Source organism: Trachymyrmex cornetzi, unplaced genomic scaffold (genome assembly GCF_001594075.2).
Source record: "Trachymyrmex cornetzi isolate Tcor2-1 unplaced genomic scaffold, Tcor1.1 scaffold83, whole genome shotgun sequence".
Classification (NCBI taxonomy): domain Eukaryota; kingdom Metazoa; phylum Arthropoda; class Insecta; order Hymenoptera; family Formicidae; genus Trachymyrmex; species Trachymyrmex cornetzi.
Genome location: NW_017300169.1, coordinates 5442568 through 5466478, shown reverse-complemented (window position 1 = coordinate 5466478; position 23911 = coordinate 5442568). Strand labels below are relative to the sequence as shown.

The 23911-nt window shown below is 39.2% G+C and overlaps 1 protein-coding gene across 2 annotated transcripts in view; it reads left to right on the top strand.

Annotated features, from left to right (window-relative positions):
• LOC108768809 (uncharacterized) overlaps positions 1–23911 on the top strand; it is a 133956-nt gene that overhangs the window by 54700 nt on the left and 55345 nt on the right. For both annotated transcript variants that reach the window (XM_018519414.1, XM_018519413.1), the window contains exon 2: positions 1558–1696. In XM_018519414.1, the coding sequence (XP_018374916.1) occupies positions 1558–1696 (139 nt within the window). The remainder of the gene's footprint in view (positions 1–1557; positions 1697–23911) is intronic.

Genomic DNA, 23911 nt, shown 5'->3' with positions numbered 1-23911 from the left:
GTTTGTCTCTCCGAGTATTAATAAATCCTACTGTTCGTTACCATCGACTTCCCCGTTTTCGCAACTTCGAAACGCAGTCGCGGGAGCAGAGCCGGTATCTTCGTGTAGCGAATTCGCGAGATTCCTCGTCGTCTTTCCTGTTCTCCAATCTTTCCCTCCCCCTTTCTTCTTCCGGCCTCGTCTACTCCTCCCTGTTGATACCCCCGCTCATCCGGGATTCCGAAACACTTGGACTTATTAAATGCAAAATGCTTCCGGCAAACAATGCTTAATCGCGACGTCGTTCCTCGTTGTAATCCTCGTTGCTACAGATGCAAACGCAGAGTGAGAGAGAGAGGAAGAGAGTGAGTGAGGGAGGGAGTGAGTGAGTGAGTAAATGAGAGAGAGAGAGAGGGAAAGGAGGAGAGCAAGGAAGATGAACGATTGCGCGACGAAGAGGGAACGACTCTTTCACCCACTTGCGCTCTTTCGCGATAATCCGATCTCTCTAAGGAGATTCTCCATTTTTACAACTTCGTTTGTGCTCGCGGCGGACTCCGTTGCCGACGGGCATTCGAAATATTCGCAGAATCTCGTATTTACCCTCGCGACTCGTGGAAAATCGGGTGGAAAAGACGCTCGGCAATGGGGGGGGGGGGGGGGGGGGAAGGGGAAAATGAAGGGTGAGAAAGGACTCCTTCCTACGTCAAGCAACCACGGTTGTCCACTCGGCACAACGGATCCGATTATTTAAAAGCAATGGAAATGGACGGTGATTTTTCATTATTTTGGTTTATATATCCAAACGTATGAAGACATAAGAAACATCGAATATAGGGGAAAGTATTTTGATACGGAGATTACATTATACGACGTATTGAGATTGCATTACACGATAATATTATATGATATGAGAAATGTAACATTTCTTCTCTGTTGTTGAGTTTTCCCAGATATCAAATCCCGGAATTTAAAATGTAACATCCTGTACGCCCCGTATAAACGTCCGATAGTTCAGGCTACGTCTGCACATAATCCATAGATAAATACGGACCGTCGCAATCAGTTTACACGCGGGGATCTCCGTGTATAATAGACAACAAGATGGAATTATCCCTTTTCATTGATATAATATTACATTGCACGTATTTTCTTCTCTCGACTTCGGAGAGAAACATTGGCTTTTCAATTCATGCAATCGTCGCGTTTCTCGCGGGAAACGAGGAAATAATCCTGCGCGGCTCGACATTTTCCGCCTCCGAGGGAGGGGAAGAGTAACAGCAGCTTACAATTGTTTCATTACGTTCCTTTTGGCCAGGTTGTTGATGAAGAAAGAATATGGTAACCCTGACGCCGTACAAGCCCGCTGGCTGTTCGTCGGCGATCCAGAAAAATATCGTAGGTATAGCCGCAGTCGCATTGGATTGTTTTGCGTTTCCGGCGTGAACGTCGCGTTGACGGGTTCGAGGGTCCTCAGATTAAAATCTGAAAAACTTTTCGACCGAGAGCGAGTATATCGCCCATCGCCCGTAGGCGGTTGAAACAAACCCCCCCTCTGTATCCATCCCTCTGTTTCAGGCTGCACGTTCCCGGAGGAATGGTACGGTCGGTGGTTCCAGTCGGGGATTACGGACTTGGTGACCGTCAACGGTTCCGAAATCACCAGCAAGGGCTTCTGCATCGAGAAAAACGGCGACAAGTTTCTCGTTCACGACACGTGAGTGCCGTTCTCGTTTGAATTGCAAGTGTGGGGTTCGGCCGGCCGATATGAAACGATAGTATAGTTCCATCCTTTTATACCTTCCGTTTATACCCGTCCTCGTCCTCTCGTACCCGGCCTCACCACCCGTCACTCCCCCCGGACCAACGCCCGGCGCTCCCTCCCCGTCGCTCCCGTTACGCGCTCCTCGTACTCTCCCTTCTTTCCAGCTTTTATTAATTAACTGCCCTCCGACAAAGCGCTCGAGGCGACGTGCCAGCCGAGAGAGCACCCGGCGTATAAAACGTTTCTCCTGAAATTCCATCCGTGAAACCGGAGCAGGGGTGGCTTTGAGATCGAAGAGAACGGGCGATCCGTACCAAGCAGCGCGCGTGTTCGTATATCGATATATATGTATATCTTTACCGTCGGCCATCGTATTCGTGTGTGTAGTGGTAAGATTTACGACGAATGCGTAGGTTGGTGGAGTATCTACGTGAGCGTATGACTAAATGTTAAATAGAAACTGCTCGCACGTTTGCGAATAACCCCGAGGCGGACGGACGAACGAGCTCGGTCGGGGGAAAACTCCACTTCATGATCTGGCGCGCGAAAAAGGCACTGCTTTGCAGTTATAAAAGCCATGTGTAACTTATATAATCACGATCGTTATAGCGCCAACTATTGCGTAGCAATTACTTCCATAGCTTTTTCTCGAAACTCTAAATAGCTCGTTTTGCGAAAAGTTAATTGTACGTATTTCATTTACGTAGGTAATTACATTATATATTTTATGTGTTAATACATATAAACGGAGTAAGGATTTAAAAATATAATTCAAAATCTGATTGCACTATGTTTGGTTCGAAAATTCTTTTATTGACGCTAAATTAATAAAATTATCATTAACTCTTCATAGGCACACGTATTTTTATTTACTTCATAGGCAGTCTGAGTCTTTTTGGTCCAGTCCAAAATTTTTTTACTGTGTTTTAGGCTTTCAGAAAGTGTAGAAAAAAATCAGGATTATTTTTCAACATCTTTGCTGCATTGCCACACACACAAATAATTATTTAATTTAAATATTAAAATCTTTTTATTTAATAAAAATTGAAATTCGTGCCAAGAAATTTGAGAGTGAAATTTCACCTGGGTCGAAAAAGACTCAGTGTACCTATGAAGGGTTAAATTAAGAAAAGAGCAGATAATCCTTCTTTTATATTTACATAAAATTAATGAAGCAGATTATCCAATATTTTCGGTAGAATTTTTCAATAGTGTAACGAGATTATTGTACCATCATGTTTCCCCGTGAATCGACACCATGGGAAAATAATTGAAACGACGAGTTTCCGAGGTTCGATCACGTTATAGAAAAGAACACATTTCTCGCTGGCTTGATTGTGTAACCAGAGTTTTCCCTATATTTCCATTTCCAACACGGTTTCCGCAAAATCCGCACGTCGCACGTCGGTCCACATGTTATATTTCGGCGGAATAGACCGTGCGCCGTCCGTCTGTATACTTTCGCGCGGTAGTTTCTAGTCAAACACGATCTTTTATCCCGCGATAAAATTACAAAAGCGATATCGGCCGAATATAGTAAAGTTCCGAAATAATTCGTGGCTGAGAAGGACCTCGGATCGGCTCGTTCTCGCTCGAAGCGAGAGTTGCTTTGTTGCAGTTCAACGCGGGGAAACCAATTAATTTTGTTTGATCGGCACTTTTTCCAATTTTGCTATTGCGGCGGCTGTTCCATGCCCTCAACTACCATCCAAACCGTGCATATATATATCCTCATCGAAGATGTTAAAACCGTGGTCCATTTCGTCCGGATAATATTCGCGATATGGTGCTATGCGGCAGTGTTCATAGCTTAGAATTCAACTTTTAGTTGAGCTAAGTCAGGATAATTCTCCAACTAATCCGAAAGATACGTAGTCGCGTTCTATAGACATTATTATCACCGGTCATCGTCCTGCAGATCGAATATCATCAGGGTTGCCATAGACCTGGAAAACGGGGAAAATCGGGAAGAGTCACGGAAATTTATATTGGTCATGGAAAAACCGGGAAAAGTCAGGGGAAAATATAAAAGAGTCTGGAATTTTGAAATTTGCTCACAATTTCCTTAAACTGCTCCTATTCCAGATAATTGTTATAGTTTTTTAATATTATATCTGACGTTTATAATGAAATACGTTTATAATGAAATACGTCAAAATTTGCACACTTTAAACGATTTTAATAAAATAATTAAAATTTATATTTTATTCGGAATTTTTATTTGATCGCTCTCTTTTTTTGTAACTGTATTCTTTTTTCCAATATTAATTAATTTTTTGTTGATTTGAATTTGCTACTAAATTTTAATATGCTACTAAGCCTTTTTTGCGTTGTTTTTATATAATATAGGCTAGCTTTCCTACAACTCTTGACTTTAATGTGTTAAAATTTACATATTTTATATTGGAAAGTTTTCCATTTTCATCTGAAAAACCTGGAAAAGTCAGGGAATTTTAAAATTTATTTTCTGTGGCAACCCTGATCGTATAGTCACGTGGGCGTTTGTGCCGATCGTTCGACTTGATTAACGTGCAGCTATAATCGTAACATTAGCGGGCAGGGAAGTTGTTTTTCGCGGTCGTTATTGATTCTCCCGGGAGGATGAATGTACGAACAAAGAAAAATAAAGCGAGACTATTCGCGATAGAATCGCAAGAACAATTCATTCCCTTTCGTCGATATAGGATGTATAATTGTACATTCAATAAATATACCATTATCCGTGGTGGAACGTTATTTATTTGCCGTCCGTTCTACTTTCTTTTTTCTTCTACAACACTCACCGATGCGACGGTCGAATTGGGTCGAGTAGGGATTACGTCGAATGGGCTAAGCGGTTTTGCCAACTGCAAGCAAATCTTTTGTGCGAGGTTCTAATTCGCGGAATAATTTCGCGAATTCGCGATCTTTGTTACTGAATACTCCGATTACAAACATAAACGGTGGTTATATAGGTCATTATTAACACAATCCATTACTTACTAATACAAAATTAATTATTACAAAACTAATATGTAATAATACAAAATTAATTCAAAATTAATATAAAATAAATTTATCAATATTTTCTTTATTTAGAATTGTAGAGATATTTGGATAAATATCTGTTCGAAAATTTTAAATATACACACTCAAAAATTTTAAATAGGTATTTTAAAATTAAAGTTTCGAAATTTCTCAATCCGAGAACAATTCTCGACAGTAAAACTCTATGGGACATTGGGACGTCCAAGGTGGAATTGAGAGTAATTCTCCATTTGGTACCTATTTGAAAGTGCAACCCTTTGGGAACGACTCTTGAAGGCAAAACTAGAGTAGCAAATAGAGAACACAAAGTGAACAATCTTAATAGCAGTACCTTTATTTGTATGTACCAGATTCTTTCCACTTACAATATATTAATATTACAATATTTATTTTTGTGAAATTGTTTTAAAATTTTTTATTAAAAAAATTGCAGAATTCTTGTATGAGTAACGCGGTGATATTTATTTTAAATTTAATTTTTTAGACAAAAATAGTTTTTGCAGAAATGATTTTTATAATTAATTATTGATTTTGTGAAAACACAATTAATGAAGAGATACTGAGAATTTTGTTTTAACAAAAACGGTAGTAAATGAAGGGCACTCTCAGTTGAATCAATCTTGAGGAATTTCGATGAAGAACAAGTTTATCATTTATTCATATCCACGTTGTTGGAGGCAACCATGATTTTCTTAGGAAATGCGATACACAAGTGGTGGCATACGTGGGTAGACGAACGGGCGAAGACAAAGTGATCGCGGGAACATCGGGAACGCGAGCAGGATGAGAGGAAGGAAAGGACAACGCGAATGGCGCGGCAGGTGACGTAGAGCCGAGCAGAGTTGAGAGCTAAGTTTTAATTAATGTAATGGAGAGTTGCGCGTGATTAGCCTCCCAATCAGCACGCTCCTCTTGCTACTCCACTGCGGTTGGAGAAGGACGCGTAATGCAAAAAGAGATAAAGACAAAATTTCTAATAAGAAGATACGAGGGAAAATAGAAATTAGGAATAAAAATGATCGAGAGCGAAATAAATGTAAAAAAATTTAAATAAATTAAAAAATAATAAATATGTATAAAGACTCTTGTTATCAAATAAAAATAAAGAATAAGTAAAGGGCATATAAGAGGCAATAATCAGTAAAATAAAGACGTATAACATAATTACTCGATACAAATTCTTACAATATCTCGGTGGTATAATGTCTCGATTGTCTAATAGTTACAGTTTAGTTTCGGCTACTTGATCGAGCCATCCTCAGATTCACAAAATATGTAGTCGTAAAAAGCAGCAAACGAGTGAATACAAAAACCATGATAAGAATATTTAAGTTAGCAATCTCCGATGGATTGTACGTCGATAGACAAAAATTGTTCCCAAACTGTTGGTAGACTAAATGTTGAAATTTCAATCAAACTGTGAAATAATATGAAAAATTGAGAACAATCTAAAAGGTCAAATTTATTATTCTTAAATCGTCAATCAAAGTAAAACTCACCGGAGAAGTCACAATATATTGTTGTTCGACCGGTGTTATCGAAATTTTGTAAGAAAAAATTTCCGTTGTAACTCGTTTTTTTACTTTCGCATGATATTCGTTGATGTCGAATTCAGTACTGGAGAAAAGAGCTGCAAAAACAAAACGTGACGATATTTAAAAAAAGATAAAGTTTTTACGCTTCACGCTTGGATAGCCATAACGTTATTTATTCAATGCAGATCACGATGCGCCAATTTGCACGAGCGCAAGAGCTAAATTGTTTGCTTAATGCGCATCTAATTATGCTGTTCTGTATTCTGCATTAATGGATAATAGGTATGGGTGCAAGCGTCATAGTTTGTTTGTTGTTAGTAACGTGGATGTTACCAAACTAGCGATAACTTGCTTATCTTAAGATAACTAATCTAGTGCTGCGTAATCCTACGAGCATCTAGCTGAAGGGAATCAGGAGAAAATTTCTGCCCGAGGGCAACAAAAGAAATTTATTTATTTGTTTATTCATTAAAATATAATTGCGATGATACGGTTGTTGTACATATTTGATCAATCATTGTGCTCTCTTGATAATGAACAATTGATATTCCGGCAAACATTTTACAACGCGAGTCCGACATACATAGCATGTCAATTAATTGATTTACGGAGATATTTATGAAGCGTGATACTATCCTACGGTTTTCTCGTTAATTCTTTTGTTCGATTCGACCGATCGTGTTATTTCTCACCGTGACAGGCATCGTCGTGATATTCGTTGACCCGATAATAGTTTCGATCGGGAACAGACTGTACGATACATTGCGCTCGACCGTCAATTAACGGTAACCGATAATCCAAAATAATGACAAGCGATTGCAGTTTGCGCCCTGCGATAACTGTTTGTCGATTTAAAAAGCGTAGAGGGCCTGCAGTTTAATTTTGTATTGCAGACAATTAAACTCATCTTGCGCGACAGCAGTATCGTTGTTGCGCCAAATGTAGGATGAAAGGCAAGAATAATATAGAATTAAATTATTTGTTTATTTACGAGTCGACTTCCATTAAAATGTCATTATCTACATTATACATTGACATATATTGACACAGAGATAAGGGCGAATGAATTATAGAAGAAGCAGTACATTTTTTTTTATTTTTTTTAGGAAAAAGAGAAGTTGAAAACTTTCAGGAAAATAAATTACATCAGTTTAAATTGCTGCTTGTGATGCGATGTTGAATTATATCGAACAGCAGTTACTAAAGTACCTAAAAAGTAGTTTCAGAGAAAACCATCGTAATAACTGACTCATTTCTGTTACGTTGTAGATCTATGCAACTGCGAGCGCCGATTAATCAAACAGATATTTTATGCCCCGGCAAAGTTATTGCGAAATTATTATTACAAGTATGTTCGCGAGGATGCCCGGCGATTACATGATTAATTCCCCCTTCATACGATGCTGGATACGAAATGGGTACACTCGTTAGCCCGCGATAATAAAATTAGTAGTCGCGGACGTCGTCATTAATCCTCCTTAAGCGATAAAGTAGCCAGCACGTTGTAATAATGGAGTATTAGATCTCATTATTGCGGGATAATTGGAAAATGGTGGAATGGCGCGGAAGATGTGGGTTACATAGGATACATATAAACTACATGGGTGAGCATAAGATAATTGAATTGCCACTGTTCCCGCGCGCGAAGTCCGTATTAACGGGAATTTATTAATTTATCATCATACGTTGCTCGATACTGGATAGTTCGAACCCGAAATTTGTATCTAAGCCAATTATTAACCTCGCTGGAAACTAAAAACTTGGGTGAAACGACGACGAGCCCGTCATAAATTACATATGTCGAGAATTACTATTATGATTTCACAATTAATGATGGTGATAATCCGAATTGATTCGGATTGAAGCTTATAATTGGTATCTCTCTGTTGAAATCGCTGCGATTGGAATTTCCTCCCCATCTAGTTTGATCTTCTCATAGTACGATGTACCATATAATTATCTCGCAGAGGGAGTCGTTAACGAAACGTTGTGGTGATAAGGTAGTAATATTACGTTACATTTAATCGCACTTTGGCGTTGACGTTGTGGCGGGTAGCGTCTACTAGACTAGGTAAAACGGATCATTCAGTTATGCAGGATGCGGCTCCGTCAATGTAGGCCTAACGATCTCGCAATGATTAGATCGTGTGTACTGCACGTTCGTACTCCGTTCTAATTGGCGTAATGACGAGCTAATTAAACGGAGCTAAACATGTTGTAACAAGTCAATTATTCGTAAGCCGTACTGAATCGTATTCTTGTAATTTGCGTTTCTTTTCTTACATACATTGAGAAAGAAAAATAATTGCTATATAATTATGATATAAATTTAACTATAATTTATAATTATTTTCAATATCTCAACTATACATTTTTTAGTAGAATTATAAATATAAATTTATTATCAGTAAATATATTAATTATTGTCAATTATGAAAATGATACTCTTATTGATTATTAGAATCAGGACATTTTATATGAAAACATTATAACTAACAAAGTAAGAGAAACGCTTATAAAGATCAAAGTTAGATGTTGGAATAATATATCTATATGTATTTTATAAATTTATTTTAGATATATGATCACGCACCAATTATTGTCTTGCAACACATCAAACTGAAATGATAACATTACCCCCAAATTAAATCAGATTTTTAATTTTGATGCTACTAGCAGTACTCTTAATCATAATAATTCAATTATAATCGCAAACATCAAACACTTTTCTCTCAGTGTATAAATTTACGAGCAAATAGTAAATATGCAGAAATTTAAAAAATGTTGCGTTCATATATAATGTTATCTGTACAAAAAAAGATTAACATATATTCGTAACCAACTGGAAGCCGCAGTCGAAAGAGAAAGTATCCGCGCGATTCTAGGTACCGACCGGCGTCATTTCCGGTCGCGCGTGGCCGTAACGGAGAGTAAAAAAAAAAGAGGGACAGACGGACGGGTGTTCGAACAGGCACAAGCCAGCCAGGGAGGAGGGGTTGGGAAAAAAGTTATATTGCCTCTGCGTCCGGAGTGACGAGCCAAACGCGTCGCCGGCATATGAATAATATCGCACCGCGGCATATAGCGGCGTTTCCACGTCACACGGTCCTTCGACGCGGCCGTCTCAACGGAGTATTCGCTGATTGGATTCGAATTGGAGAGGGTAGTTCGTATCTACGTCACTATGCAGGAATTGTGAACTTTCGCGGCGTAGCGAATAAACGGGCGCAATTAGATCGCGGATCGATTTTGCGACAAAAGAACCATGGTGGATTAGTGAAAACCAAAATAACTGTGCATTTGTTTTGAATGTCGAAAACTGTACAACGAGGATACATTGATCTTGGCTACATCTATGATGTAGGTCCAATATGACTATTTTTAGAATCAAAGCGGGACGATTTATGTTGGGTTACAAATATCAAAATTTTCAAAACTAGATTTATAGGCTAAAAGCCCCGGACATTTTGCTTGAAACCTTGGATAAATATAAAAATATATGTAGGTAAATTGGTCAAAATTGTCAATGAATAATTATTTCTTATCTAATTGTTTATTAGAGGTACTAATTTAATGTAAGAAATTGACCACTCATAATTGATTATTCTCCTCACAATGTGATTGATCAACTTTTTACAGCTTAAGGATTACTGTTGTAAGTCAGGATTAAATTTGAAAATAATTTTGTTAGAATCATCAAAATAATTATGCAAGACACTCAAATTGATTGCTAGAATCCCGAAATTTTTTGCAGCAGTGCTTATCATGCTTGAATTTCCCACGTAATTATTTTGATATTCAATTATTTCAAGATCTTTGAGCGGTTTTATAGTCCGTTATTCTTATTTCAAAATCATCTTAAGTAATGTTTTAAGATGCTAGTAAAACTCCTCGATTGGTTTATGACATCTTGACTATACTTAAAACTCAAATATAAGAATCATCTATAAATACCGGCCTGTATCTGTCTAAATTTTTAAATACTTCGATAAAATTGTTATCTTGACATGTTTTGACTAGCGAGACAATCACTTTAAAAGCGAGACGAAGTCCCGCCGAAAGCGGAACGTCTGGTCACGTTACATATGTCAGGCACATTAGAAAATCCGGTCGGTGATATATTTGTTGTGGAATAGAGAGACTTAAGTGAATGAAGCGGAAGCGCTGAAGTAGAACGCATTGACGATCGAAGTATCGGACAAACGAGCGCGCCCAATATTCCATTTGCGAATGTAGAACGAAAAGGAATTACCTCTCAGGTCATGCAGCATAAGATACAACATACGATAGAGAATGGGACAGGGAGCGGAAAAGGAGTGAAGAAAATACGGTGAGGGAGAAGAACGAGAGAATGAAGATATCCAGCGAGATATCTTTCTCTTCTCCACGGCTCTCTATATAGTTTTCCATTTTCTCTGTCCAACTATCGTTTCTACGCGGGGCGGGGTCTTCTTATCCCGTCTTACTCGCGATTGTTTATAACTCGATGGTTTCTTGCGCCGCGCGACGCCCGCAGTAAATAGCTTCTTCTTCCTCTTGCACTTCTCGCCAACGTTCCCTCCTTTGTGAACGCTCGCGACGGAAGAGAGTGCGAGGTTCGTCGTCCTCGAAACCGCCAGCCATTCGGCTGTGTTTGGCTGTGCATTTTGAAACTTTCAAGACGGATGCAGGTAAACGGACGAAGTTTCGAGTTTACTCGGATGGGCGACGTTGGCGCGTCACTTTACTAATTGCGTTCAGGATTTACGGGACCCGGGGGCGCGAGAGGACTTCAGGATCGCGCCGATGCATTATCGCGTCGAATCGCTTCTTTCCCTTTTCTAAAGAAAGGGATGCTGCGGCACGCGATAAGAATGCTTAATACGAAAGCGCAGCCGTTGCGACCGTAGCAAGATATAGAATTGCTTTGTTGCCTTTGATCTTTTCTTTAAATGCTAACGTTCTTCATTTTCAGCCAGTGAGAAAATAATTAACACGAGAAAGTTTTCAGAAAGTGCTCAGCATTCATGTTGCATCTAGCTTGAGCCTCGTTATTTTAGGGTTTTAATTCCAAAATATGCCATAGGCGTTTTCGCATGAATGAAAGACGGAACTCATTGTTCACCGCCACGTCTCGGGGTTTCCGGATGCCGCGCTTTTCGCGAGCAGAACACGAAGACGAGAATCACGGACGGCTGACGCTGAAAGTTCCAGTCACGGTTTGCGATCTTAATTTCTTGCCCGTTCTTGCTTCGCCGTTGATGCGGTCTTCTTTCTTTCTTTTTTTCCCCCTTCATTTTTGACCCGTGGAAACGCCGTCTGCAGGGAACACGAATGCGAGGTGGAAACATTCCGACCTGATGTCGGTTGTCGGTCTCGCCGGGGTGAACCCCCGCGTAAATTTTCGTCCGACTTGAGAGACCGTGGCGAGGTGAAAATTGTTCAGAATCAATGACCTCGAGCTCGAAGGGACGACGACGCAGCGTATTTTCCCAGGTTCGGCCGGCGCGGCGCCCGATAGCATCGAATAACGGCGCAACATCTACGCGCTACTGATACTCAACTCGAGGTAACGCACGGGATATTCTGCAAAATTCCGGGAATGCTCGGAAAGCGAATAACATTTGAAAGCAACGATCTGTAAATCGCTACCGTTGCCAAATGCATTTCAGCTTTCGATACAACAATCAAAAGTGCAAAGATGGATGATTTCGAACAACTGAGAATGTTTTTTTGTGTTTTTGTTTAAATTTTATTACTTTATATATCGGTTGTATAATGAATACGTGGAAGAGTGGCAGAACTGCGAACATTTGAGGGAAAAATTTAATAAAGTTAATGATTATATTTATTAAGCAATAGAAGTCTTTTTATTTAAAACATACTCCAATTATTTGGTTTAAAAGTGTAACAATTAACATTCGTATGTTATCAATATAAATTATAATTTTAAACAAAACAAAATTCTTGCCGTTCGGAATTATTTGTTACAAGAGCAATGCTAAAAGACATTGTTTTTTTTTGTTATTAAAAGTTATAATTTATATTGATAATATATGAATGTTAATTAATATAGTTTAAAGCCAAAAAATTTTTGAATAAAGACTTGTATAATTGATAAATAATTGTCAGCTTTATTTAACTTTTTTCTTAGATATTCGCAAATACTCCATTTTTCTTAACATCAAAAATATATAATGATAATAATTTTAAACATGTGTCTTCTATGATCATGTTATAGTATAACATTTTTGTAACAATTTCTACTCTCTAGTTTGCGCGTCTTTATGTCTCCGCAATTCGTTATGAAACAACAATTTGAAATTTAATGAGAGTTAAATATGAGGATTTATAAAATTTGAGAAACCGAAAGATAGAAGAAATGCAGACCAGAAAACGGAGCAATGTTAGTGATCATTCTCTATTTTTCACTCCCAAATGCCACGGTGAGGACTCACGCAATTTCCAAATTCCATTTGTACGGGCGAAAAAGAGACGGCGGGAAAGAATTGACGCTACTAAAAATTTCAGCTCTTGGTCGCGACCTTAATTTCTTCTCCCTCGTGACTCTTGGCTTCTGCTGCTCGTTTTTGACCCGCGAAAATGGCCGACCTGGTAGCGCGTGTCGTGGGTGGTATGGTCGACATGAATAAATAAAAGAGCTACGCCGCTGAGGAAAAGATAGATAGAAATGGAGATAGAAAGAGATAGAGAGAGAGAGAGAGAGAGAGAGGGAGGGAGGGAGGAGGAAGGGAAAGAGGGAGAGAACTTGTGGAGAAAAATAGACGAAAGATCGGCTGAAGTGTCGGGAACTCGCGTGGCGGTTCGTTCGGTTACACCGCCGAAACTTATCTAATCAATCAGCCGACTGATCAACCTTTCATTGATCGCTGTAATCCATCACATGTAACGCCGATACAAACCAGCCGCACCCTCCCATCCGCTCGCACATCCGGCCGCCAACTCCCGCTCTCTCGATTTTCCCTTCTGAGTTATAACGCTAATTATTTTTCACCCGAGCGATCCATCTCCGCGAGCACCTCAGGCCGTCACGATACGCTGACAAATCTTCGGGAAATCATTAAAAGTTTTTAACCAGCAGCGGACAGACGGTATCGCGCGCGCTCCGGCGTAGGAAGAGTTCCGGGCGTCTGTGATGTAAAAAGATTTCTCCGCACAGAAATTCTCCATGGGAATTCTCGCGAGTTACATAAATCTCCGATTGGTATTATCGCATTAGTGCCGGTAGTCTACTACGCCATCGGATTAACAGGAGTATCAAGTGCGTGTTAATAATGAATGCGACTTGCTGCTATAACTTTCCGGACGCCTTCACGTATTCCTCGGAGGACCGCATTTGCATGAGCCGGTAATCATTAATAGATCGTCGCTATGTAGCGCGGTGTAACGCAAGATGCAAATTAATGAATGAAGGAGAGCCGAACGACTATAGACCGCGCCTGATTTGATATTCAAGCATAGGAATATGCATGCAGCCAGTAGCGTAGATGTGCACGCGAGTCTGCGTAGTCTGCGTAGCCTGCGTAATTCACGTAATGCAGTTTGGAATCTAATCAGGGTTTATTGCAGGAATGTCGTTCGCTGTTTCTTTGATGAAACTTTCGTCAGGTATGCGCCGCGGTACTCTACATAATTAGAATGTAATTCGGCCGCTCTCAGCGACTGTATACGTGAGCGAATTATCGCAAATTAGGTCTCAGCGCGGTGTAAGTAACGCCGTTGTCAACTTACACGCTGACTTTTTTTGCAGCGAGCTGCCGAAACAGCCCTATATAATTGTACGACGCTCTCAACTTCCATCTCGTAATTAACGCACTAATTTAAAGTCATTAAGATGATCCGGGTAGCGTGACATGTCCTCGCTGTAGTTTGCACGTGATATCGTGTAATTTTGTAATTAAATATGACGGCACGTGATGTGGTTCAATTGTGTAGAAAGTTCGAGATTACCTAATGGCTTTCGATACTATAACACCGAGGTTTTGTCTGGGGAAGAGTTTAATAGTTTATTAATTCTTTACACAATCCCGATACAACGATTTATATCCATTTTGATTTTAATAACACAACTCTTCGATTAATTTTGAATTAAATTTTTCTTAAAAAGTTCCTCTCTTTTTCGTTATTCGAACGTTTATATGTATTTTATAAACTCGGAAATTTTATTCCAGTCGCCATTTGAATCTCTCGCAATTTATATTCGTTGGATTAAAGTTAAAATTTCAAGCATATAGTGACCGTTGGCCGACTGCCCGGTTTTAGACAAATTTGCACTATAAAGCGTTCTGATCCAATATCGTATTATGTTTCATACATAAAGAACGAGTGGATCTTCGTGATTAAATCTGTCTTTTTTTTTGTATCAATTCTAGCTGAAAGTTCTCTCTCTCTCTCTCTCTGCTTGGCTTGAAAGTAGGGCAACACGCTGAAATGCACACGCATACGTAAAGTCAGCAGAGATAGGAGAGTCGCGACTCATTTAACACAATCGAGCAAGAGCCTCGGAATAGAACCTTTGAAATTAAGCGGGGAAGAGATAACTAACCGAAGCGAAACAAAGTCGATATATTTCATGCGATATACATATATATTTTTTATGCAATTTTCGATTAACTAAAAAAGAAAACGAGATTATAAAAACTTTATATTAAAATAATCATGTAATATCGTGAACATGAATCATAACGAGGGTTAAGAACCTCGCGTGTGACTTCTCACGGAAGAATTCGCACGGCTTCAAAGCTAAGGTCCTTAACTGTATTTAATTTACCTCGCCGTAGCGTGTTTCGTAAATTCATCGGCGTGTTGGCGCCTCGACGTGCTCGTGAGAGAACCAAAGGGATTCTTGAAGAAAGTACTCTTACATAAGGCAATATACGCCAGCATTCGGTCGTTTGACTGGACGTCCTATTCCGTCTGTCCCTTTGTGTCACCGAAACAAACGTGATTAGAACGTAGATTGGCATCCTGGCGTCCGCCTAAGGATTTAATACCGAGGTCACTCCGGTTCGATTAAATATACCTAAAGGTCACATCGGGCCTGTCGTCGTGCTACCTCAAAGCTGTATTTTAATCAGATCTATCGCCGACAGTAAGAATTAATCGAATTATCCGTTGTCTTCGACGTAAATAGTCTCGTCCCTGAGATTAAAGAAGATTTCGCGACGACGCCGCTATGGTCGGCCGGTATTTATAAAAGCAGAAACAAGAAACGCTATAACGAAGTTATATACCCTCATTCGAACGAGATGAGTCTGCTGGACTTATTTTATCCTTTCCCTCGTAACAGGTATTATCGTGATTTTAATATATATGGTGATTTTATGGTATTTATTATCACATCTTGCGGTTATTAAATAATATATAAAGACTCTTATAAAAAATCTTGATATAAAAATATCTGTTCTCTCTATTGAAAATTCCTGTTAATCTAAAAAAAAAAAGAATCGCCAGTTTTATCCCACTGCACATAAAACGTTAATGGAAATCGATCGTGTGATTAGAATCACGATACAATCATATTTAATGACTGTTGAGTGTTCTTTTTCCATCTGATATACATAGCTCTTCGGTTTGAATAATTCATTTAACCAAAAAACAAAAGAAAGCCTGTAATTTCACGTTACGCTAAACAAGAGCTAATACTCTAAATTATTCGTCTTCTCTTCTTTCAAGTGCCACATGTTTCTGTATTTAATTTTAACTACTGAGTCTCTCTTTAATTTCCTGCTTTGTTCGTATCACGACATGAGGTTACGGCATTTTAATTTTTTAGGAATAGACGACTACATATCGTAACAACGAATGTAAAATAAACCTCACTGTGAACGCGCAAAGACTGAAATATTTACAGAGTGCAATTCAACTGCTGAAAAAAATAACTGTTCAACTCGTACAATGCGACAAAGACAATGTGAAAAGGACGTTTGTTCGGAATCCTTTTTTACCGCCGTGATAATATCTTCGTTACGGAATATAGGAGCGTGCTTGCTATTCGCTAACATATTTCTTGATATTTTAAAATCGCTTTCTTGCCACGATAATTATTCTCGACTGTTTTTAAAACGAGGTTAAGTATCATTTGACGTACTAGTTTAGGAAAAAATTGGCTTATCAAAATAGAACGTTAATGGAAAAATTTACATCAAAATGAAACATAAATACAAATTAGTAGCCGTACGTTTATATCACATATTAATAGTTACGAGTGTTTTTTTTAATATAAAAATGTCCTTTTCAATTTGAATTATTGATTTAACAAAGAGCTTTGTTTTAAAAATATTGAATAGATATTTTTATTTAAATATATCTTTTTAATTATTTGAATACAGAAAAGATTTTACTCTATTTCACATTGCTACATTTTCTCTTATTTTATCAAAAGTAATGACATTATATAAATTTCATTAATTTATATGTAGTTACTTTTTTAACACTATCAAAAATATTCTTCCTAAAAAAGAAGGATCTTCAATTAACTTCCTCTTCTTAAACGATCGGTTCGAATGAATTTATTCAGTGAATGATATCGACAGTCAGTGACGGGAAGATTTCGCCGAGGATTTCCACAGATCGTGGCAATTGTACCGTTTCACTCTTCTCCGACGTTTAATCGCGATATACACCCTCGGTGATCTCTTCGAGAAACGGTCAGTAGTGCGGTGGCTATTCTCTCCCCAGTGGGATGAATCGTCGAGCGGTGAGCTTCGACAAATAGAGACAATTAAGCGGCTAATATGAGATGCCCTCGCCTTGTGCGTCACTCCCACGGGGACGAAGCGGCGTGGGTGGTGAGAGTGCGCACCGCGTAACAATACTACAGGACAGTGCAAACACCAGCGGGGAAAACCAACAATGCGTCTCGACCCGGAGAGGCCGCCTCCAGGGCTGCTGCGTGCACCCGGGCTGCGTGCACCCTGCACACCCTTCCATCCCGCACCCCGCACCCCGCACCGCGGCTGCGTGTGCACGTACGTGCGCGTTGATCGGATCCGGGCAGACGGGCGGGTTCTGGCCGATCGTGACCACGCATACGCTCCTGAAATTGCATTAAACGGCCGAACGAAAGCGTTAAATAATGCGGCAATTGTAAGCGACGGCGTATTATCGATATGCGCGCGGCCAGTGCGAGCTGTTTAATACACTTTCGCGTGGCGTGGCGGGGTGGGATACGATTGTGTCGGATATACATATACGATATATATATATGTATATGTATATATATATATATACATATATATATATATGCGTTACCTAATGCGCGCGCCAGGCTAAATATTGATGACGCATTCAATTAGCGCGAATAAATATTGTCTCCGGAGAAAATGAACAAAGCGCGTTCGTTTGATTCGCGCAATTGCTAATAGAAAGGTGGTACAAGGAGTGTAGAGAATCTCAAGTAAAAGATTGACCATCGTCTGCCATATTTAGGACAGTGCGTATAAGATAAAATGAGATAGTGATCGTATTCCGATGTACATTGCCAATATTAAACATTTATAGTTTACCTATATTATAGATTTTCAATATTGGCAGTATATATTGGACACGGCTAAAATGAAATATCCATGTATCGCATTTAATAATTACTCTATGTGCGAAATTTCTACTATGTCATTATTATGTATATGTTGTTGTGACTGTGTTATTATTCGTAATTGTAATTTCTCAATTATATACTATTTTATACCACCCATTACTTAATTATAATAAAATCTAGAAAGGCTACAAATAACGTTATTGTCTTACTTTTTAAAGTGCAATTCTAATTTACATTGCGTTTCACGTTTATAATTTTATACTTTGTACGTCAATAAAGCTAAGTATTATTATTTTTATTTTTATTATTATTATTTCATTATGATTCGACCCACAAATGTTTCGAAACTTTTGCTTAACCAATGGGAAGAAAGAATTTTACTAATTCATCAATTAAAGAATGCATTTGTAGCATCAAATATATTATATAGTCTATTTTGTGCATCTTACTTTATTCTAAACACTGTCCTGAATATGGCGGACCAATTAAAAGTTGTCTAAACGGTGGCCAATCTCTTATTCAAGTATCTTTAGGTGAATGAGGACCTAAGCACAAAGATTGTTCTAATTGTTTCCGACAGAGTTGTAAGTACAAGAATCGTAAGTGTAGTAGGCATACGACATAAGTTGACTTTCGATTAGGTCAGAAACAGTTACGAGTCCACGATGATTTTTCTGCTGAGCTGATTGTTATGTTTTATATCGTAGGTTCGCGTATCTCTGCTCCGGATGCTCCACGGATTCTGAAATTCCGGGCTTTAATTTTTACACGGTTAAACATAAAGTTGTACGCATCGTATGTATCTTTTTATGCATGCGTGAGAAGGATTATTCTACTTTTGCAGATGATAATCACGAAAAGCTGAAAATCGCCGGGGAAAACTGAAAAGCATACCGTATTGTTTTTCATTTTCATTTTTTCATAATATATAAAATTCGTAGAGTCCATTAAAACCAGTTCTTCTCAAATTCCCTACGCGCCAATCTCGTGCAACGAAAAAACAAAATATACGTTCGAGTATCGCAAATGCTGCACGTGCTCGATTCTCCCGTCGTTTCATTATTCCGAGAAAAGCTATCGTTCTCACCTGCGCATGAAAGATCCTTTATCGACGCAGCTCATTAGACAAATTAAATGCACTTCTCGTTTACCCGCGTTTTCTCACTTTTTAATTTCACCGTGGAAAGTTCCGGCAAATTTGCTTCGCGCATTGATAAAGCGATTCTAACCGAACCGATCTGGCTCGCAGCCGAAAGGCGATCTGTCTTCGAAACGGATTCGTCATTGATTAAGCGTGGAAGTGAAAAATTGCCTCCTTGTCGACGATAATAATCCCGCGTCTAACAGAGAAGTTGTCGAACGCAGAGAAGGGGACGCTGGGCAGGCTACTTTGAGGCGAAGACACGGTTAATGAAATAATTGAACTGAAAAGGATATTAGCCGCGGGACGGGCGGACAATCGTTGTTCAATGCAACGAAATGCATAACACATATTCCCTCTGCACATGCACGCACGTGGACGCTCCAGGCGACAACGCAATGCGTGGGATCGAGGGAGGGAAACGCGTGTGTATTACCTGAAACAGATCGCCCGAAGCGAAATCGGGTTTGCAAAAAGAAGAAGGGCGAAAAGAATCCGAACGAGAAGGATGGAATCGGCGCACGACCGAGAGAAGGGAAAACAGACCGGCTAAATCAACAGCCCGCGGCGAGCGCGGGGAAAATATCTGCCCGCTCGCTCCGCTCGCTCGCTCCCTCGCTCGAGCACCGCTCGTTCTTCTCGCACTGTCATTTGCGCCCGGTTTTTTTTCTCTTCCCTTTTTCTTTACTGCGCGTATTGGCATGAAAGGTACGTAACGCGACGTCCCGCGGGTTCGATATTGACCGTACGCGATAACTGCGCCGAGAGAGAATGGAACCTTCCGCTCGTTTCCGAAGAACGGTATTTCGATAATCAATACAAGCTGCCGCATCATCTCCGTGCTGATTTCACATGTCTAACATTATCAGTTCATCTATGAAAAGTCTTGTGATTCCGAAAGGGGCGAAAAATATCCGTGGGGTGGCGCTCTGTGATATACGTTGTACGATTTAATTATCTCATTAAAACTGTACTTAGGGAATATTGGTTTTTTTTAACTGTGCGAGCGCAAATTCTGTATGTTGTGAAAATTTTACTAGGTGTGGCATCATCTCGGAATTGGAGACGGAGGTAAAAGTTCGTACAATCAATTTGCGAAATGCAGGGTGGCGGACGAAATGTGTGTGTGTGATATATCATTTGCTTTATATGTATATATTTGACATATTTATTTTTAACAAAATTAATACAGAACTGATATAAATTTAATTACTAAAACCTGGAAAATTGTTTCTAATAAATAACGCTTAATATGAGCGTCATTTTACCTTATAATCTTGGAAGCCCTTGTGTTTGATTACATGGAAAGAACAATTTTGCTGAAAGATCTAAAAAGTTAGCTATACAATTTAAAAAATAATTTTGTTAATCCATCAGAATATTTATGTAGAAAACTCAAACATGATGAGCTGCAAAAAATTTTGATCAGCTTGAGCGTTCTACATAATTTCAAGTCAAGCCATTTCACTAATTATATGTGCCTTTATCTCCGTCCAATTCTGCACCTAACAGAATTTTCATAAAGGTCAGAATTGCTTTTTTAATACAGTTAAAAAAAAGCCGATACTCCACAAGTATAGTTTTAATGAGACAGTTAAATGATATATGGCATTTTGTGCGCTATATTTATAAGCCAAGAATTCTATATTTGATTTATTAATATTTTCGTCATATATTTTATTGATATCGGTTTAAAATATGTGTCTTTTAATTTTCATTTTTTTTTTATGAATTTGCGATTTTTTGAATGGACGATCCGTACGCACATCACGTCACGTCGGAGTCGTTTTCGCAGCAACGCAATATCGCGCGAAACAAAGAAAAACAAGGAGACGCATCCTGACGGGAAGTAAAAGCCATGAAGCTAATTCTACAAAACGGCCAACAATTTCACAGCCGCGGCCCGTCCACCGGAGCTCTTACATCCGTTAACGTCAGTCCGCCGGGCGAATTTTTTTGCGGGGGTGGAAAACACAGTGGGGACGACGGCGGGAGCACCGCGCGATTTTCCATCTACGGCTTATCAGACGTTACAAGGTTTCCCTTTTCGTCCGCCGGTGGAATTTCTTCAGCCGGCGGGAAACGTCAAACGTAAATTCAGAAGCTTCGAAATTAATTCCACGCTGCGCGATTGTGCGGCGTTCACGCGTCTTGAATATTTAGCGTCGGCAAGATATTCCCAGAGCCGTTATCAAAGCTTTCGTATCCTTCAACGTCAATCCCGCAACGTCTCGTATTGGGCAAACGAGACAGGAAAGGGAATATCCGATTTTCCGGCCGCGGTTTATCTCGCGGTACGAGCGTTTCCTTTTTGTTGCTTAACGTTTTTCCTGCATAATGCAACACTTCGCGTGAAGAGCTTACGCGTCAACATGGGACGCGGCGCAGCGATTATATGCGAGATGACAGAAGGCACTGTCGTTTTTCAAGGGAGAAAACGTTTTATCGATCCTCCCTTGAACATCGATCCGCGCCGTCGAGATCGATAAACGCGTAATCGGTGCGATAATTATCGGCGACGATAGAGGCGCTTGCGCGAAACGTTTTCGCCGTTGAAAGGCGTTTTGTAGACGCCGCTTCGTATCTCTCAGTGTCCATTTTACCGAGCTTCTCGCAAGAAAAGGCAGAAATAGGAGGAAAACGTGGAGCTTCGGACATTTCAATGCAAAAGCATCTCGCCGCGAGCATCCTGGCTGCTTATTTTCCTGCTTTCGAACCTTCTCCATTAGTCTCGAACGTTTCGCTCCCCTTGTCCCGCTTCTCCGCATCTTCCCTTTTTCTAACAGCAAATAACTGAGGAATCGTATCGGAGAAGGAGAAAAGCGTGGAAAAACCTTACGTTCTCTCTACATTTCTGAATGGATCTTCCGGGAACTCTCTCTCTCTCTCTTTCTCTTCCGGTTCGACGTTTTCGTTTGCTTGTTGCGCACGATCAATGAATTACAACGGATCTAAGCAACACGTAACGTATGAACCCGAACATAATAACAATCGAATAATTATTTATTATAATTCTCTCTTCCTATATTGGTGTTTTATTAATTAATTTTATCCTTATTTAAAAAAATTTTTTTTCTGAGCTGTTTATAATTTATTAGGTATAATTTATATTATTTTCTAAGTATTTTGTATAAAATACAAAGCACGAGCTTTGAAACGAAATATTTATTCGTTTGTAGAATCGTAAAAGTCATTCGGATGCTAGAGATTTATATCAAGAGACACCGATTCCTTTATTTAAGCGAACCCATTTCATACATCTTAATATCTACGGTTAGTGTTTACGTCGATGCCGTGCCGACATCTTGAAGCTTCTTACGGTAAATAAACTGCAAGACCAAACAAACGTGTTTCGTTTGTGAGAGATGCTTGGAAGAGACATAGAAAATGTATTTCATAAGAAGATCATAAAGTCATTTAATACCTAATTAACAGCGACTCACTATCGATTATAATTCGATTTCCGAGAGTAACAGGTTCTCATGTATATTGGAAGGAAGTAACTTCTAAAAGGATCTGATAACCATTCTTCGCAGAATGTTCTTCAGACCTTCAAAGAGCCCTTCAATATTTTCTACGAGGAGTCGCGTTGCAACCTGTGTGACGATAATCTTGAATTTCTGCCCGTATCTCCGCTTCTCACATCTGAAGAACATCATCCCTCGAGGAAGCAGTATATTCTATCTCTCTCGTAGGCTAACCGTCTCTCGCGACGTTTACACCGGCCTGGTTCATAGAACGCATCATGAATCTTGCGGTAATACAGTATGAGAGTAAAGCTCCTTAGGGATGTCTCTCAGGATACCGAGAGGCACTTGTGTTCGCTATGTGCATCTTCTCTGTTGGTCGAATTCAAATAAATAATGTATCAATATATATAGTTACGTGCATGTAACGTGCACTGTAATTGTCCGCTTGGTTTTCTAAGTGAAACTTTTCTAATTTAAATATCCCCGATATATACGCGATAAATAATCGATTTGATAATTAACTGCGATGTCATCCATTTTTAGGTGATGCATAAAAATCGCAAGGGTTTCATTATTCATTTATGAGTAACGGTTATATTTATCTGATTATGAATAATTTTACTAAATATTTGAGATATTAAAGATAACAATATAAATATATTGAAACGTTAAAAAAATAATAAGGCATCAAAGTAATAATATTAAATATTAAGATAATATACTAGATTTATTAATGCTGAATCAGCTTGGCAGTCAAAGTATTAAAAAATATATTTCGAAAGAGAAAAACACGTGTCAAATTACAGATTCTAGTAGAACATATAAAAAATTATATGAATAGAGAGATTAGCTGAAAAACCTGCGTACTTTATTACAGCAGGCTTTATTACACGTTTATTATATAGCAGGCTTTATTAAAAAGGGTTGACATGTGCGTACAATAAAAAAAAAAAAAGGCTCCTGTTAAAATGCGCGCTCAGATTAATACCAGAATTTCTCTCGCAGCTATTTGCACACTATGGCAATATATAACGTTCATGTTAAACATTGATGTTTGAGATCCAATAGAAAATTTTGAACGGTAGTTAAATATCTGCCAGACATGGGGAAAAACACAGGGACGACGAATTGGCAGATCGATTCTCTGCGAAAAAAAAGCGTTTCCATTCGCTAATGCCCGACATCGTTACTCCACCACGCGCTTCTTCCGAGCGGAACTTTTTCGCAATTTGTGCGCGTGTAGGCATAAGGTCCGTAATGAGTTGCACCAGGATGGAGAAAAAGAGAGAGAAAGAGAGAGAGAGAGAGGATATAATAAAACTCGCGGCGAAATTAGTCCTCGAACAGGGCGGCGGGTCGGACGGGAAGCGGAAGCTTTTTAATTGTGATCCCATCGGGAGCGCGGCTCTACCTCGTTAATAGATTCTTTTTTTCCCGTGAACTTTATAACGCCCG